General features: G+C 42.7%; 1 protein-coding gene across 1 annotated transcript in view; it reads right to left on the bottom strand.

The window, feature by feature from the left end:
- plekhj1 (pleckstrin homology domain containing, family J member 1) overlaps nt 1–19,089 on the bottom strand; it is a 48,655-nt gene that overhangs the window by 25,348 nt on the left and 4,218 nt on the right. The window contains exon 2 of the mRNA XM_072482464.1: nt 3,615–3,682. Coding sequence (XP_072338565.1) covers nt 3,615–3,682 — 68 coding nt within the window. The remainder of the gene's footprint in view (nt 1–3,614; nt 3,683–19,089) is intronic.

Below are 19,089 nucleotides of genomic sequence, written 5' to 3' on the forward strand. Positions count from 1 at the left end.
TGTTACGTAAATAATTAATGTCTAGTATTTAATATATTCACAATTTCAAGTGGGTATTCCAAGATATGCTACATCGAGCAAGAGGTTACAATCACATTTCTACCCCTCTTAAAGCTCTGAAGAATCATGTGGACTCAAAAACATCAACTCTTGTTTCTCTCCACAGATGCTGCCAGACCTGCTGAGTTTATGCAACATTTCCTGTTTATATTTCAGATTTCTAGAATCCACAGTATTTTGCTTTCATTTACGATGTTGAAGATGTGGCAGCACGTGCAGACTTTGGAGTATCCCAGCAGGGAGGGCCTCAGTTGGGAATCAGCTGCTGGGGGGAGTCACCGCAGATACAGGATTCACCAACAAAAAAGTGTCCTGTTGCCTCTTGGCAATAACACCCTTGGAACTCTTAGCTCCTCGACTCTAGCCTCCCGTTAATTAATGGCTGGCCTATGAGCTACCTCTATTACCCTACCTTTGCCCATATCCCTCAACACCATTGGTTAACCAAACAGATTTTATATTAACAATTTTTGTAAAATTGTTCAGGGATGTGGGTGCAGTCCAGGGCTGGACAAACACTTATTGCCCATCCCTGATTGACCTTGAAGGGGCAATTAAGAGTCAAACACAAAGTCAGTGGGCCAGACCAGGTAAGGATGGCAGATTTCCTTCCCTAAAGGACATTAGTGAACCAGATGGATTTTTACAACAATCGACAATGATTTCATGGTCATCAAATTCCAGATTTTTATTGAATTCAAATTTCACCATCTGCCATGGTGGAATTTGAACCTGGGACCCCAGAGCATTATCCTGAGACTCTGGATTTCTATTCTAGTGACAATACAACTATGCCATCGCCATTTGCGGAAGAGAATTCCAAAGGTCTACTGCCCTATATGTGTAGGCATATTTCCCAACTTTACTCTTGAAAGGACTAGCAGCAATGCTTTCTAATCTTCCCACATTCACCGTCCAGCAGAAATTGTTTCTTTCCATTCTCTTGATATGTTGAAAATGTTGATCAACACACAACTTCCAAATTTTAAGGAACACAACCATAGACGAGGATATCAAAGCAAAAACTGCAGATGCTGGACATCTGAAATAAAAATCAGAGAATGCTGGAAATATTCAGGTTTCAATAAAGCATCCTTGACCTGAAATATGAATTCATCTTTCCAGCATTTTCTGTCTTTAATCATAGTTCCTGTAATTTAACCCTCTGATTTCATGTATCATTCTAGTAAACCTAGGCTGCACTTCCTTCAAAGCCACCATATCCTTTCTTAATTGTGATGAATGGAACCGAACACAGTACTCCTCATCCTCCAGTGGCACCAACTTCCAATGTGTTGGGATCCTAGACGAACCTTCAATTTTTGTTAGGATCCCAGACAAATGTGCAATTGGTAAAATGTGACAAGGATACTTCGCCACAGGAGTGATAACACTGACTAATAGATATATTTTCTGTTAAAGTGGACAGCATGGTGGCACAGTGTTTAGCACTAGGGAGGCCGGTTTGATTCTGACCTTGGGTGACTGTGGAGTTTGCATATTTTCCCAGTGTCTGTGTGGGTTTCCTCCGGGTGCTCGGTTTCTTCCTACATTCCAAAGAAGTGCAGGTTAGGTGGATTGGCCATGATAAATTGCCTCTTAGTGTCCAAAAGGGTAGGTGGGGTTACCGGGTTAAGGGGATGGGGTGGGGGCATGGGTCTTGGTAGCATGCTCTTTCAGAGGGTCGGTGCAGAATCAATGCCTCCTCCTGCATTGTGGGAGTTCTATGAAACTTTAATTTAAACACAGGATCAGTCACATCAGCAATAAAATAATAGCTCTACAGCTAACAGTTAAAACACTTCATAAATAACAGGAAAAACATACTTACATCTCTACTATATCTACCCAATTAAGCAAACCAATCTAGTTCAAAGACCAGTTATCAGGTTTACTTGCTTTTCTCCGTTCAAAGACCTTGGAGGGAACTTTTTAGGAGTCAGCTGAAGATCTGTCTCGTCAGATTAAAATCCTATGGCAAACTGCAAACTACAGGCAGGCCTGGCTCCTGCCCTTAATTACATCATAAAGTATTATTCGATCTCCTCCCACTAAGATGTCCCAAGACCGTTTTATCCAGGACTAAGCACCACCCCTCAAATTATCTACATCCCAGAGATCCTCCAAAATCAAAGCTATGTTTCATTAGCAATCTGTGTAATGGTTAAAATCAATGATTACCTCATTTTTACAGTGTAGCAGGCCTACTGCTGTATGCATCTTAAACCAGGGTTTTTAACATTACTGCAACAAATATAAAAATATATATAACAATTTCTTACATTCATCACATTGACAAGCTTATCTCAACACATGTAGGGTGGCACAGTGGCTAGCACTACTGCCTCATGCCGCTGAGAACCCAGGTTCGATTCTGGCCCCGGGTCACTGTCTATGTGAAGTTTGCACATTCTCCCAGTGTCTGCATAGGTCTCGTCCCCACAACCCAAAGATGTGCTTTGTAGGTATATTTATTGGCCACACTAAATTGCTCAATTGGAAAAATGTAAACAATTTTTTTTAAAAAACTAATGGAAAGTTGCTTCCCCCAGAGGCTAAACAGTCGGCAATTTTTAAAACTCAACACGTGTGCTGAGGAAGAAATACTTAAGTATACATGCGAGCAGCTGCCAGGGATTTTGCACACAAAGCCTCGATAAATTAAATGCCTCAATTAATGATGCTGCATGTATAGGTATGGAGACCTTAAATTTCAAGAGCCAAGAAAGCTGCATCCAGGAATAGATGTCTAGGCATGATTGATGATCACAGAATGATGATGATGCCTTTATAAAGAATTCAAATCATAACAAAATAAAGAATCATACAGCACAGGAGGAGGCCATTTGGCCCATCGTGAGTTACTGCTTTGTCCCACCCCCCAACTCTTTCCCCATAGCCTAAGTATGTGTCCATAATATTTTTATTTTTTAAATGTATCCCAGGTGTAACAGGAGTAAAGTAAATTCTTCTGGTTATTTTTGCCAATTGTTGCTTATTTTTGCCATTATTTCAAATCTATGTCCTCTGGTTACAGACATTCGCACCAGTGAAAACAGTTACTCCTCATTTACTTTATCAAATCCCTTCATAATTTTTGGAGCTCCTCTGTTAAATTTCCCCTGTTACTCCTCATCTGCTTTATCAAATCCCTTCATAATTTTTGGAGCTCCTCTGTTAAACTTCATTTGGTCCAAGGAGAACAAACTCAGCTTTTTCCAGCCTCTCCATTTAACCAAATTCCCTCATTCATGGTAGCATTCTGGTAACTCTCTCCTCTGCAACATCTCCAAGACCTTTACAGCTTTTCTAAAATATATAAATTATTAATGTATTTTATAGATTTATATAGACAGACATCTAGATTGCAAGTCATTGTATATAATCAAATATTACTTTGCCTAGATGTGTGGCAAATGCATAAGTGCACTAAATAAAGGTCTTGGAGTAAAGCTTGACAAATGATTGGCTTAAATATTCTATTTTTGAAGTCAGAATCATGGATGAATTGGTCAAGTGATTTTCACACCAAATAAATTGTGAAACAGTCTTACCTCCTCTTCATCAATTCTGAAGTAGAATAGAAAGTTGACAACCAGCTTTACTAGACGACATTTTGCAACTGAAGAAATGAAAATGTACAATATTATCAGGCAACTTCTTAATACTCTATGCGTAGCTTGGTTTAAAAAATATTAACCCAAAGCATACTTGGAAAAGAAAACGTTTTCACATGGTGTCTGGTGGAGCAGATAAATTCTGCATCAGCAGTTCTCGAAAAGGCATTTTAAATAATTTCTAGGCAATTAAAACTGACCTTAATATGAAGGCAAAAATTGTTGCAGCCTTTAAAAAGGCTACAAGTATTAGTATGTACTAGTCTTTTCAAAGGCTGTCTAGGAGTAGGGAAAAAAAATGCTAGTAATACCTTGGGGCTGGCATAAGACTAACTAAAAATGGATGGTCTTTAGTTTAGTATAGGTCAATAGATAATGGGGTTTTGTTACTTGTATATTGTTAAAAATTTCTATTTTGTTATTGTTCCGTTTGTTTTGTAAGAGGGAAAAATGTTGGTTAGAAAAAATTTTCAATAAAATATATATTTTTTTTAAAAAATAAAAATGGATGGTCAAAATCCAATTTAAAATGCAATTATTTTGCCCTCAAAGAGTGAAAATTCTCTCCCACCAAAGCTCAATGTAAACTTGGACACAAAACAAAATCCCTGGTCGTAACTACTTGAAGGTTCAATGCTAACCTTTCCTGGAGCCTTCCCCATCTCTGGATTGGTGAAGGATTGCTGAATTGCAGAAAGCTTGCCCAAGTTATACTTGCAACTAGTTTAAAGTTCACCCAATTCACTGGAAACCATAAATGTATCTCTCACGGCTGCAAGAGGATGCCATTTATTTATTTGCTGATCAGAATCATTTCTTGCACCTTCCAATATTAATAGATGTGATGCAGCCCACAACAGTGATACTGATGGATATCACTGACACTTCTGGACAGGAAAGATTCATGTTTACTATTAATACCGCCGTGTTTTAAAACACTGCAGCAGCCTGCAGGGCTGTCCCTATACTCAGCCACATCAGTCAGAACATTTCCTTACCCAAATCTAACTTGGTGCATATTCTAGTAAGGGGAGAAGCGAGCAATAAGATACACCAGGAACAAAATCTTTGTTACACTGTTTGGGCATCCTGTAAAATCCTATAATCTGCTCAGTGGTGATTTAGCAAGCATTGTAGTCATTTTTTTTGGAAGTCCAAACCAAGCTTGCTGTAGCAAGCAAATAAAAGAATAAAAAAAGTGTCTCATCTTTCCACAACTTCATGACTGGACAATAAAAAAATAACAGTAGAATAGATCGGTGCTTGACGGCCAGCGCAGACACTATGGGCCAAAGGGCCTCTCTGTGCTGTGAAACTCTATGACTGAGTACCAAAAGAGTTTATTAACGTTGATTTTAAAATGACTCTGCCCAGTGCAAGCGCAAAAAATAAAGCTGAATAGAAAATCAGATAGAAGGATTTGTGCGCTCGACACGTTAACCCAGATCCATTTATTTTGTTCACGGCCAACATCCTCACTGTACCCAAACAACTTGCCATTGGGTCAACGTGCAGCTTGGAGGGGGGGGGGGGGGGGGGGGGGAGACAATCCCCAATATATTTACAACACTCTGACTCCAAACGGACACCAGTAACTGTGTTTTCCAGTTCATTGTACAAACCAACTCCAGAAATAGATGTTGCAATATTGTACTTAAGGTTTGACAGCTATGAGCCAGTTACTTCAGGAAGAATACAGGATGAGACATGGCCATAGAACTATCACGAGCCTGATGTTTGTTTTAAGTGCACTGACTATATTAGTTTAACAACATGGCTTCAGTTAGCTCTGGTGCCACCCCAATATAAGAGATATATTAATTTTTAAAGTCTGGTGGTTGACCAACCACATTAATGCACTGCCTGAATTATAAGAGGAAGCTTCACCAATGTGAACATTTTCTTCCTTAGGAAATTATTCAACTGCATGGAGGTCTGGAATGGGCTTAAACCATTCATTCTTTGAAACTGTAAAACAAATACCAGTTGTCTGTTAAAAGGAAATTTGTAAGTGCTATCTTTGAATGCAAATCAAACAATAGTTTTGGGCAAAAAGGAAATTTGATAAGTTTTGCACATCACCAGTTCTGAAATTCATAGCAGTATGTCTGCATACTTTTTTAAAAATATATTTTTATTAGAGGCATTTTGAAGGATATACAGCAAAAAAGCAGCAACACCAATAATCAGTAACCACATTCTCATACCCTATCTCTTCACCCTAGCCCACTCCCACAGCCCCCCTTTCTAATTATAGTTAACAAACCCCAGAAAGAACACCACTCGTGCCCCGCCTGACCCCCAAGTAAGGGGGCAGTAAGCCTCACTAATGTGCAGATTCCTGAGCTATCCGAGGCTTTGGGATTCAACACCTTCCCCTCAGAGATGTTGGGCAAGCGCCATTCAGCACTGGTCACCATGAGGGGACCAGAGGGAACAGCACTCGTAGGATCAGAGACCCCCAGCTGCATGCCCTTTGGACAGGGTAGTACCCTGGCACTGCTGGTGCCACCCGAGAACCCTGGCAGTGCCACCTGGGTGCCAGCCTTCCATTGTCAAGGTACCAAGCTGACATTTGTTTGCCCACGCGATTGGGCCAGGGTTGCCTGGCGTGCGGGGAGCCACCTTCACCCCCAAAATCTTTTGACATCGTCTCTGCAAAAGCTTTCCAGAATTCTTCCAATTTTGGATATGCTCAGAACATTTGAACATGGTTCACCGGGCCCCACTGCACATTGTCCCCACCTATCCTCTACTCCGCGAAAGAACCAACTCATTCTTGACACCGTCATAGCTTATCAAAAGGAAGAATGAAACCTAATTCAAGAAGACTTTAGAAAACTTGAAAACTGGGCGGTTAAGTAACAAATGAATATAAATGCGAGGTGATGCATGTTAGTCGGAAAACGAGAAACATCACCTGCATCTTAGAAAAGAAGAAATTGAACGGGATTGAAGGGGAAAGTCTATCAATGGTTCTTAAATATTCTGACTTGTCATTCCTTTGCTATCACTGGGTCAAAATCTTAGGACTCCCTTCCTAACAGCACTGTGGATGTCTCTACTGCAGTAGTCTAAGCTACAGCTCACCACCACCTTCTCAAGGGAAATTAGGGATGGGTGATAAATGCTGGTCTAGCCTCTGATGCCCACATCCTGTGAAAAAGTAACGTTTAAAAAAAAGTATGAAAATACAACCTTGGCAGTTAATGTACCTATGAATAGTTCTGTATTCTGTACAGAAAAAAAGTGATTCTGGTTCAATTATTTTGCAGTCTCAAAGAATGGAAGGTTTAAACCCATTCCAGATCTCACAGTCGAATGATTTCCCGAGGAAGGACATGCTCAAATTGGTGAACAAATAGTTAAAAAGCATCATCGCAGATTAGCAGAATCAATAAAATTGCTTTAAAAAAAGCATGAGATTTTTTCTGTTGGGATGGGGGGGGGGGGGGGGGGGGGGATATAGAATTAAAACATGTACAGGAACCTGGTCAGGCAGAGTACTGTGCACATTTCTGCATAGAAAAGCAGAAGCCAGGAGCAATGCAACAAGGACTGTACCAGAATGGAGAGGTTATGGCTAATTAAGATTAAAAAATTTAGGCTTTTTAATTTTTATTTTAAAAAAACTCAGGTGATCTGATAGAGCTCTTTAAAATTAAGAATGGGAGATACAAGGCAGATGTGGAGAGAATGTTCCCACTTACAGGAGTATCCAAAACTCAGGGCCTCAAGTTCAAGATAACGATTAATAAATCCAACAAGGAAATGAGACAAAATTTATTACTAAAGTAGTTAGAATGTGGAACTTGTTACCACAGGAAGCGATTAAGGCTTAGATCCTTAACATGTGAGAAAAGTGAATAAAAGATATGTTGAGTGAGGTGAAGCAGACAGAATGGGATAAGACACATTTGATAAACTGTACCACAGCTAATTGGACCAAATGGCTTGATTCTGTGCTATCTTTTCTATGCAATCTCAATAGTCAAAGAATTTGCAAAGTATGTTAAAAGATTTACTTTCTCCAAAGCAATGCTTTTCAAGCGTTTCCTCGGTGTGACCCCATTTTAATGTCTCAGGCTTGTGGGATGCCAGCATGAAAGCTGGAGGGGGATGTACGAGAGTTATTCAGTGGGGATGGGAAGGGGAAGCTTAAGTAGTTGCCCAGGTGGGTTTTAATTCTTGCTTGGAGGGGAGGGATGGGTGGGATTCAACATTACGCACCGGCAGAGTTGAGGAAAAGGGTCTCCACACAAAAATCAAATTCCTATCTATTCACAGGCATTTTTTTGCTGCAGCAATTGGGCCTCAGAAAGCAGTCGATTAGGCCACATTCAGCAATTTTAAAAAGAGGATATAAACATAGAAAATAGAAGCAGGAGAAGGCCATTCGGCCCTTCGATCCTTCTCCGCCATTCATTATGATCATGGCTGATCATCAAGTTCAATCCCTGATCCCACCTTCCCCCCATATCCCATGATCCCTTTAGCTTCAAGAGCTATATTTAATTCCTTCTCGAAATTACACAACGTTTTGGCCTCAACTACTTGCTGTGGTAGCGAATTCCACAGATTCACCACTCTCTGGGTGAAGAAACGTCTCCTCACCTCAGCCCTAAAGGTTTATCCCTTATGCTCAAACTATGACAGCCCTAGTTCCAGACTCCCCCACCACCGGGAACATCCTTTCTGAATCTACCCTATTAGAATGTTGTAAGTTTCTATGAGATCCCCTCTCACTCTTCTAAACTCCAATGAATATAATCCTAACCGACTTAGTCCCACCATCCCAGGAATCAGCCTGGTAAACCTTCGCTGCACTCCCTCCTTAGCAAGAACATCCTTCCTTAGATAAGACAATACTCTAGGTGTGGCCTTACCAATGCCCTATAAAGTCATCCCTCTATTCCTGTACTAAAACCTCTTGCCAACATACCATTTTCCTTCTTTACTGCCAGCTGTACCTGCTCACTTACTTTCAGGGGTTGATGCACGAGGACACCTCTCTCAATTTACATCCTTTCAAGTAATAATAAAATATTTTTGCTACAAAGTAGATATCTTTACATTTATCCACATTATACTGCACCTGCCATGCCATGCAAGTGCCCACTCACTCAGCCTGTCCAAATCCCGCTGAAGCATCTCTGCATCCTCCTCACAGCTCACCCTGCCACCCAATTTTGCATCTTCTGCAAATTTGGCGATAATACGTTTAGTTCCCTCGTCCAAATCGTTAATATACAATATGAACAGTTGGGGTCCTAGCACAGATCCCCGAGGTACCCTACTAGTCACTTCCTGCCAATCAGAAAAAGACCCATTTATTCAAACTTTTTGCTTCCCGTCTGCTAACCAACTTTCTATCCATCTCAAGACCCTCTCCATAATCCCATGCGCTGTAACTTTACATATTAATTTGCTATGTGAGACCTCGGTGAAAGCCTTCTCAAGTCTAAAAGAACCACATCCTCCAGTTCTCCCTGGTCAACTCTACTACTTATATCTTCAAAGAATTTGTCAAGCATGATTTTACTTTTGTAAATCCATGTCGACTTCGTCTGATTCCACCACTTGCTTTCCAAATGCTTGGCTATGAAATCTTTGATAATGGACTCCAGCAACTTCCTTACTACCGATGTTAGGCTCACTGGTCTACAGTTGCCCGTTTTCTCTCTACCTCCCTTTTTGAATAGCGAGGTTACATTCGTTACCCTCCAATCTGTAGGAACCTGATCCAAAGAATTTTGGAAAAGGACCGCCAATGGATCTATTTCTGGGGCCACTTCTACCCGGTAGCAGTGGGTAGCACTGTTGCTTCACAGCTCCAGGGTCCCAGGTTCGATTCCTGGCTTGTGGAGTCTGCACGTTCTCAGTGTCTGCATGGGTTTCCTTTGGGTGCACAGTCCAAAGATTGCAGGTTAGGTGGATTGGCCATGATAAATTACTCTTAAGTGTCCAAAAAAGGTTCGGTGGGGTGACTGAGTTACAGGGATAGGGTGGAGGCGTGGGCCATTTATGACAGAGATGAGGAGAAATGTCTTCACCCAGAGCGGTGAGCCTGTGGAATTACCTCAGGACGTAGTTGAGTCCAAAACATTTAATGTTTTCAAGAAGCAGTTAGATATAGTACTTAGGGCGAAGGGGATCAAAGGATATGGGGGAAAGCAGGATTAAGCTATTGAGCTGGATGATCAGCCATGATCATAATGAATGGCGAAGTGGGCCTGAAGGGCCGAATAGCCTCCTCCTGCTCCTATTTTTTCTATGTTTTCTTTCTAAGACAGAAGCAAAGTACAAATTTAGTTCCTCAACCATTTCTTAATTCTCTGATATGAATTCCACCGTTTCGGACTGTAAGGGGCCTACATGAGTTTTTATCAATAGTTTATTCTTTACATACCTGTAGAACCCTTTCCAGTCAGTTTATGTTCCCCACTAGTTTACTTTCAAATTGTATTTTGCCCTTCTTAATTAACCCCTTGGTCTGCCTTTGCTGAATTTTAAATTGTTCCCAATCCTCAGGTCTATTGTTTTTCCTTGCTAATTTGTATGCCTCTTCTTTGATCTACTATCGCTAATTTCCCTTCTAAGCCATGGTTTGGCCACTGTTCCCTTTCTACTCTTACACCAAATAGGAATAAACAATTTTTGGAGTTCACCTGGTCGTTCCTGGAATGCCTGCCATTGCCCTTCCTTTCAGTAATGTTTCCCAGTCCGTCGTAGCCAGCTCATGCCTCATACCATCATAGTTACCTTTATTGAGTTTCAGAACCCTGGTCTCAGAATCAACTACCTCATTATTCATCCTGATAAAGAATTCTCCATATTATGGTCACTCACCCCAAGGCTTCTCTCCCAAATCTTGATAAAGAATTCTACCATATTATGGTCACTCATCCCCAAGGCTTCTCTCACAACTAGATTGCCAACTACTCCTTTCTCATTGCACAACATCAGTCCAAGATAGCCTGTTCCCATGTTGGTTCCTTAATATATGGTCCAGGAAACCAGCCCATATACACTACAGAAATTCCTCCTCGATTGTACTATGACCAATTTGAGTCACCCACTCTATATGCAGGTTAAAGTCACCTATAATCACAGATGTTCCTTTACCACACACATCTGATTTCCTGTCTAATGCTATTCCTAACATTACCACTTAGTTTGGTGGGCTGTATACCACCCAATCAATGCTTTTTGCCCCTTGATGGGGCTTTACAGCTGTTGTGAATAAATCTTAGCCTCAGAGCTTGTGACCCCAAAATCTTGCAGCAACCCAGTTTGAGAAATCCTGTTCTAAAGCCAGCAGAGATAGTGGGCTAGCCTTGGTAATGCACTGTCCCTAAGTAACCACCTGCTTTTAAGGATCTGTTGAGGATTTGTACAGAGAAATTAGTTTCTGTCTTGACATATTAAGGGTCGTCATAAAAGCTGCTGCTGGTACAGATTGGATTCAGCATTTAATTCAGCATAAGTGACATGTTTGGGAATCATTGCTCTGCTTCACCATAATACGGAAACCACTCTCTGGAATGTGATTTTGTTCTACAGAACCAAACCTATTTGATCATTCCGGAGAAGAATGCTACTAGGTACTCTTGCGCTTACAAAGGGACGGCTAGTATTATTTGGATATGGTTTCTTCAATACCTGCTTCAAGATGTTTCACCATTCCAAGTACTTCACAGAACACAATTCAGCAAAATGCGGTTTTCAAAATGTGCGATTTGGGAAGCATTAATAAAGCCAGAACCTAGGGTGCTACACTGATCCTAAAGATCAGCACAACCTGAAATTTGTAATTGTTATGATCACAAAACTGTAATCCCTACTGGCAGTAATAACTGTGTAAAACTGACAGAAACTTCTAGCATCCATCTGCAGTTGATTGGACGGGGAAATCAAGAAGCTGCTGTCAGAATGTGTTGTTGCAGATGCGATCAATACAGAATCAGTGATTTGACAGGAACATTAGCTCTTTACACTATGCTCAACAGTAAAACCACAGCAAATGCCTTGTTGAATGAGGTGCATCTGAGATCTGAAACAGTCTACTAAAGCATAATTACCTCTGAACAATCTTTTTGGCCCTAAAGCGTGATGTTTTAGTCCGTCAGAATATTTTACAATTCATTTTCTTTCCATAATTTTAATTTTTCTTTTAAAGTTTGACATATCAGCTTCCACCTTAACTTTGTGTATATACCCCAATCTTTATTTCACTTTCTTAATGACCTACTTAGTTCCTGCTTTGCTGTCGTGAGAATTCTGCAATTTGATTGGCCAATTAGCTTATCAACTGCCTCTACTGTTCCACAATGCCACCAAATTCAAAGTCATGTAGAATAGAGGATTTTGATACTCGAGGCGGCTAGATCTTTTGGGTGGCTTTTTGAAGTCAGCATGGAGTACCATGTCTTTGCTGCTGACCACAAAATCTGCTGTTGGTCCAAACTGCCCACATTAGAGGTCGGCAAGCACAAACAAGAAAGGGATTTTTTACAAGAAAACTAAGCATTTGATTCAATTAATTGTTATTCAAACTATACTACACTGTAAAAGCAAAATACTGCAGATGCTGAAAAATCTCAAATATAAACAAGAAACAGCTGTGGAGAGGGAAACAGCTACTATTTCAGGAATAAGAACTTTCAAGAGAACTAAAATATGTTACAGATGTAACAGGTTTTGAATAAGCAGCGCTAGGGAATGGTGGCACGGGAGCAGGGGAGGGGTTTGGTGCAAATGAATCTGCATCCCCTTTCCCTGCCTATGTACTCACTTAAAAATCTGTTACATCTGTAACTTTTCCCACTTTTGGCAAAAGGTCACCAACTTGAAACATTAACTCTGTTGCTCACTCCACAGATGTTGCCCAGCATTCTGAATGTAGCCAGTATTTTGTATTCCCCCCAACAGATGATGGCCGACCTGCAGGTCCGCTACCTGGCTTGTGTCTCAGACTGAAACAATCTAGCAGCCTCAGATTCTTGTTCAACCCCAATCTGAGTTTCTAATCATATCCTCCCATTTCATTTTCATTTCATGATTATAAAAACTACTTAATTCTACCGCCATAACAGCAGCCTCTGCTCCGACCTTGACCCATGTGCCATGAAAGCCCTCATTCTTACTCAACATTTCCTGCTAAATGAACTGGCCAATAACTACATAAACTTCAGCTCATCCAAAGCTCTGCTGCATCTTTTCTTTTATTCATTCATGGGATGTGCTGTGCTGCTGATTTGCCAGTATTTTATTGCCCATCCCTAACTGCCCTCGAGAAGGGCACACAAAGTCCAGTTTGACCATCACCGTAGTAACGCCAACCCACCATTATCTCCCAAACCCAACATGTTAAATTTAAAATTTTTGTTTTCAAATATCTCCAGTCTAACCCCCATTGCCTGCCCCTCCCCCCCCTCCCAAAAAAAAAAAATACCTCCAGCCCTACGTATCTAGCCTGCAGTAAGTATCTACAGTTTTAGGAGCTTTGGCTCAGTCATTGGACTGGATGCTGAACTGCTGACTGCAACATCAGAAAGGAGGAAGGTTACCTGGACACTGTTACCAGGAGTTGGCACACCCTTTAGGATAGCACTTTGCGTTTTGGAAGATGGTCAGGGACAGGAGGGAGTGACTGCACAGTCAAGACAGGTAAGGGGACTCACAGGGCTGGAGTGTCAAACCTGTTGGACAACTGCAGAGGCAGAGGTCCTTTTAGCTTGTTTGGATGAGTGGAGGCTGCAAGCTTAATAAGCTGGCTGACCATGGCACTGTGTTACAGGAAGCAATTCAAGCCTGGGGTGGGGGAGGAAGGAATGTAGTGGTGGTAGAGGACCGTATAGTGAGGGGGATTGACACTGTTCTCTGCAGCAAAGAGAGAGTCCAAAAGGCAGTGTTGCCTGCCCAGTGCCAGGGTTCAAAGCATTTTCTCAGAGCTGGAAAGAATCTTGCAGTGGGAGAGGGAGTATCCAGTTGTCATGGTCAAGAAAGGCACCAATGTCATAGGCAGAATGAGGAAGGTGGTTCTGCATAGTTAGGATGAAGAAGGTGGTTCGCCATAATCAATATGAGGTGCTAGGAATAAATTAAGTCGAACTTCAAAAGGTAAAGGTTATTACCCCAGTCCCGTACAAATTGGCATAGGGAAAATAAGATGAGAGCAATTAATGCATTGCACCAAGACTGACGTGCAAGAAATGAAATCTGGTTGACGGGGCACTGGCACCAGTGCTTGGGAAAATGGGAACTGGAGCATTGGGATGATCCACACCTGAACCGTGCTGAGGTGTGTGTTTATAGGATTATGGAATCCCTACAGTGCAGGAGGCCACGATATGGTCCATCGAGTCTGCACCAACACTCTGAAGGAGCACCCCACCCTATCCTGCACCTTCCTGGACACAAAGGGACAATTTAGAACATAGAACATTACAGTGGAGTACAGGCCCTTCAGCCCTCGATGTTGCGCCGACCTGTGAAACCACTCTAAACCCCATCTACACTATTCCCTTATTGTCCATATGTCTATCCAATGACCATTTGAATGTCCTTAATGTTGACGAGTCCACTATTGTTGCAGGCAGGGCATTCCACACCCTTACTACTCTCCGAGTAAAGAACCTACCTCGGACATCTGTCTTATATCTATCTCCCCTCAATTTAAAGGTATGTCCCCTCGTGCTAGACATTACCATCCGAGGAAAAAGGCTCTCACTGTCCACCCTATCCAATCCTCTGATCATCTTGTATGCCTCAATTAAGTCACCTCTTAACCTTCTTCTCGCTAACGAAAACAGCCTCAAGTCCCTCAGCCTTTCCTCATAAGATCTTCCCTCCATACCAGGAAACATTCTGGTAAACCTCCTCTGCACCCTTTCCAATGCTTCCACATCCTTCCTATAATGCGGCGACCAGAATTGCACGCAATACTCCAAATGCGGCCACCCCAGAGTGTTTTATAGCTGCAACATGACCTCATGGCTCCTAAACTCAATCCCCCTACCAATAAAAGCTAACAACCCTCTCAACCTGGGTGGCAACTTTCAGGGATCTATGTACATGGACACCGAGATCTCTCTGCTCATCCACACTGCCAAGAATCTTACCATTAGCCCTGTACTCAGTCTTCCTGTTATTCCTTCCAAAATGAATCACCTCTCACTTTTCTGCATTAAACTCCATTTGCCACCTCTCAGCCCAGCGCTGCAGCTTATCTATGTTCCTCTGTAACTTGTAACATCCTTCCGCACTGTCCACAACTCCACCGACTTGTGTCATCTGCAAATTTACTCACCCATCCTTCTACACCCTCCTCCAGGTCATTTATAAAAATGACAAACAGCAGTGGCCCCAAAACAGATCCTTGTGGTACACCACTAGTAACTGGACTCCAGTCTGAACATTTCCCATCAACCACCACCCTTTTGTCTTCTTCCAGCTAGCCAATTTCTGATCCAAACTGCTAAATCACCCTGAATCCCATGCCTCCGTATTTTCTGCAGTAGCCTACCATGGGGAACCTTATCAAACGCTTTACTGAAATCCATATTCACCACATCAACTGCTTTACCCTCATCCACCTGTTTGGTCACCTTCTCAGAGAACTCTATAAGGTTTGTGAGGCATGACCTACCCTTCACAAAACCGTGTTGACTATCTCTAATCAAATTATTCCTTTCCAGATGATTGTACATCCTCTCTCTTATAAACCTTTCCAAGATTTTTCCCACAACAGAAGTAAGGCTCACTGATCTATAGTTACCGGGGTTGTCTCTACTCCCCTTCTTGAACAAGGGGACAATATTTGCTATCCTCCAGTCTTCTGGCACTATTCCTGTAGACAAAGATGACTTAAAGATCAAGGTCAAAGGCTCAGCAATCACCTCCCTCGCTTCCCAGAGAATCCTAGGATAAATCCCATCCGGCCCAGGTGACTTATCTATTTTCACACTTTCCAGAATTGCTAACACCTCCTCCTTATGAACCTCAAGCCCTTCTAGTCTAGTAGCCTGAATCTCAGTATTCTCCTCAACAACAGTGTCTTTTTCCTGTGTGAATACGGACGAAAAATATTCATTGAGCACCTCTCCTATCTCCTCGGACTCCAAGCACAACTTCCCACTACTGTCCTTGACTGGCCCTACTCTTACCCTAGTCATTCTTTTATTCCTGACATATCTATAGAAAGCTTTAGGGTTATCCTTGATCCTACCTGCCAAAGACTTCTCATGTCCCCTCCTGGCTCTTCTTAGCTCTCTCTTTAGGTTCTTCCTAGCTAACTTGTAACTCTTGAGCGCCCTAACTGAACCTTCATGTCTCATCTTTACATAAGTCTCCTTCTTCCTCTTGACAAGTGTTTTGACTGCTTTAGTAAACCACGGTTCTCTCACTCGACCACTTCCTCCCTCCCTGACAGGTACATACTTATCAAGGACAAGCAGTAGCTGTTCCTTGAACAAGCTCCACATTTCCATTGTGCCCATCCCCTGCAGTTTTCCTCTCCATCCGATGTATCCAAAGTCTTGCCTCATCGCATCATAATCACCTTTCCCCCAGATATAACTCTTGCCCTGCGGTATATACCTATCCCTTTCCATCACTAAAGTAAACGTAATCGAATTGTGGTCACTATCACCAAAGTGCTCACCTACCTCCAAATCTAACACCTGTCCTGGTTCATTACCCAGTACCAAATCCAATATGGCCTCACCTCTTGTTGGCCTATCTACATACTGTGTCAGGAAACCCTCCTGCACACATTGGACAAAAACGGACCCATCTAATGTACTCGAACTATAGCGTGTCCTGTCAATATTTGGAAAGTTAAAGTCCGCCATAACAACTACTCTGTTGCTTTCGCTCCTATCCAGAATCATCTTTGCAATCCTCTCCTCTACATCTCTGGAACTTTTCGGAGGCCTATAGAAAACCCCTAACAGGGTGACCTCTCCTTTCCTGTTTCTAACCTCAGCCCATACTACCTCAGTAGACGAGTCCTCATCAAACGTCCTTTCTGCCACCGTAATACTGTCCTTGACTAACAATGCCACCCCTCCCCCTCTTTTACCACCTTCCCTGAGCTTACTGAAATATCTAAATCCCGGCACCTGCAACAACCATTCCTGTCCCTGCTCTATCCATGCCTCCGAAATGGCCACAACATCGAAGTCCCAGGTACCAACCCATGCCGCAAGTTCACCCACCTTATTCCGGATGCTCCTGGCATTGAAGAAGACACACTTTAAACCACCTTCCTGCCTGCCGGTACACTCCTGCAACTTTGAAACCCTACTCATGACCTCACTACTCTCAACCTCCTGTATACTGGAGCTACAATTCAGGTTCCCAAGCCCCTGCTGAACTAGTTTAAACCCTCCCGAAGAGCATTAGCAAATTTCCCCCCCAGAATATTGGTACCCCTCTGGTCCAGGTGCAGACCATCCCGTTTGTAGAGGTCCCACCGACCCCAGAATGAGCCCCAATTATCCAGAAATCTGAAACCCTCCCTCCTGCACCATCCCTGTAACCACGTGTTCAACTTCTCTCTCTCCCTATTCCTCGTCTCGCTAGCACGTGGCACGGGTAACAACCCAGAGATAATAACTCTGTTTGTTCTAGCTCTAAGTTTCCACCCTAGCTCTCTGAATTCCTGCCTTACATCCCCATCCCTTTTCCTACCTATGTCATTGGTACCTATGTGGACCACAACTTGGTGCTGCTCCCCCTCAAGGATCCCGAAAACACGATCTACTCCTCTCCCCCCTTCCCTTCTGAGCAACAGGGACAGACTCTGTGCCAGAGACCTGTACCCCATGGCTTAACCTTGGTAAGTCGTCCCCCCAAACAGTATCCAAAGCGGTATACTTGTTACTAAGGGGAATGGCCACAGGGATCCCTGTACTGACTGCTTCCTCCCAGCCCCTCTCACTGTCACCCATCTATCTTTATTCTTCGGAGTAACTACATCCCTGAAGCTTCTATCTATGACCACCTCTGCCTCCCGAATGATCCGAAGTTCATCCAACTCCAGCTCCCTAACGCGGTTTCTGAGGAGCTGGAGATGGGTGCACTTCCCACAGATGAAAATCAGCAGGGACACTGACGGCATCCCTCCCTCAAAACATTCTGCAGGAGGAACATTGCACTACCTTCCCGGTCATCCCCTCTAGATTTAAAAAAAAAAGAAAGAAAGAGCTTACCTGTTATTCACTCCCCTTCTCAGCAAGCACTCACTCAGCAACCTCTGCTCCCCACACGATAACACCCAAAGAAAAATAAATAAAAACTACTTACCAGTCACCAGCCAATCCCTTATCTGCAGGCTGTGACTTCACGGTTCAACTTTCCACTTCTACCTGCCCTCGAGCCTTTTTTTTCCGTTAGAGGAGGGGGTAGGGAGGGAAACACTGAAGAAGTGTTTTGGTTTTAAGTGTCATGGCTAATCACCTAATCTGCACGTAGAATCATTGTAATCATTTACAGTGCAGAAGGAGGCCATTCAGCCCATCGAGTCTGCACCAGCCCTTGGAAAGAGCCCCCCACGCCTCCACCCTATCCCAGTAACCCCACCTAACCTTTTTTGGACACTAAGGGCAATTTACCATGGCCAATCCACCTAACCTGCACATCTTTGGACTGTGGGAGGAAACCGAAGCATCCGGTAAAAACCCACACAGACACAGGGAGAACATGCATACTCTGCACAGACAGTGACCCAAGCCGTGAATTGAACCTGGGGCCCTGGAGCTGTGAAGCAACTGTGCTAACCACTGTGCTACCATGCTGCCCATTCTTTGGACTGTGGGAGAAAACCCACGCAGACATGGGGAGAGTGCGCAAACTCCACACAGATAGTTCCCAAGGCCGGAATTGAACACAGGTCCCTGGCACTGTGAGGCAGCAGTGCTCATCACTGTGCAACTGTGCCACCCTTGCAAGGCGCATAGGTAAAGGGGGTTTTACACTAAATTGTGGGGCAAGTGATGAAATTTGCGAAGATGTGGTAAACTAAAGTATAGAATCCAGGGAAGAGAGAAAGGTAATAATAAGGGAAATGATAAACAATGATTGAAAGGGATGAAGAGAGAGTATAACAGCAGTCATAGCTAGGGACTACAAATATAATAAAAGGATAAAATTAACGGCTCTGTATCTGAATGCACATAGCATTTGAAACAAAATGGAGGAGCTGATAGCACAAATTGAAATAAATAAATGCAATCTGATAGCCATTACGCCTTAAAATGACAGATTGGCAATATTGTAACATTTAGGAAGGTCAGGAAGCTGGGAAAAGGGATGAATAAAAATAATGGTGGCATTAGCACTTGGGGGGGTTGAACCAAGTTCAGGAACCAAATGTGGAAGCGTTTAGGTTGTGAAGAGAAATTATAAC

This window comes from Scyliorhinus torazame, chromosome 18 (assembly GCF_047496885.1).
Source record: "Scyliorhinus torazame isolate Kashiwa2021f chromosome 18, sScyTor2.1, whole genome shotgun sequence".
NCBI classification, from domain to species: Eukaryota; Metazoa; Chordata; class Chondrichthyes; order Carcharhiniformes; family Scyliorhinidae; genus Scyliorhinus; species Scyliorhinus torazame.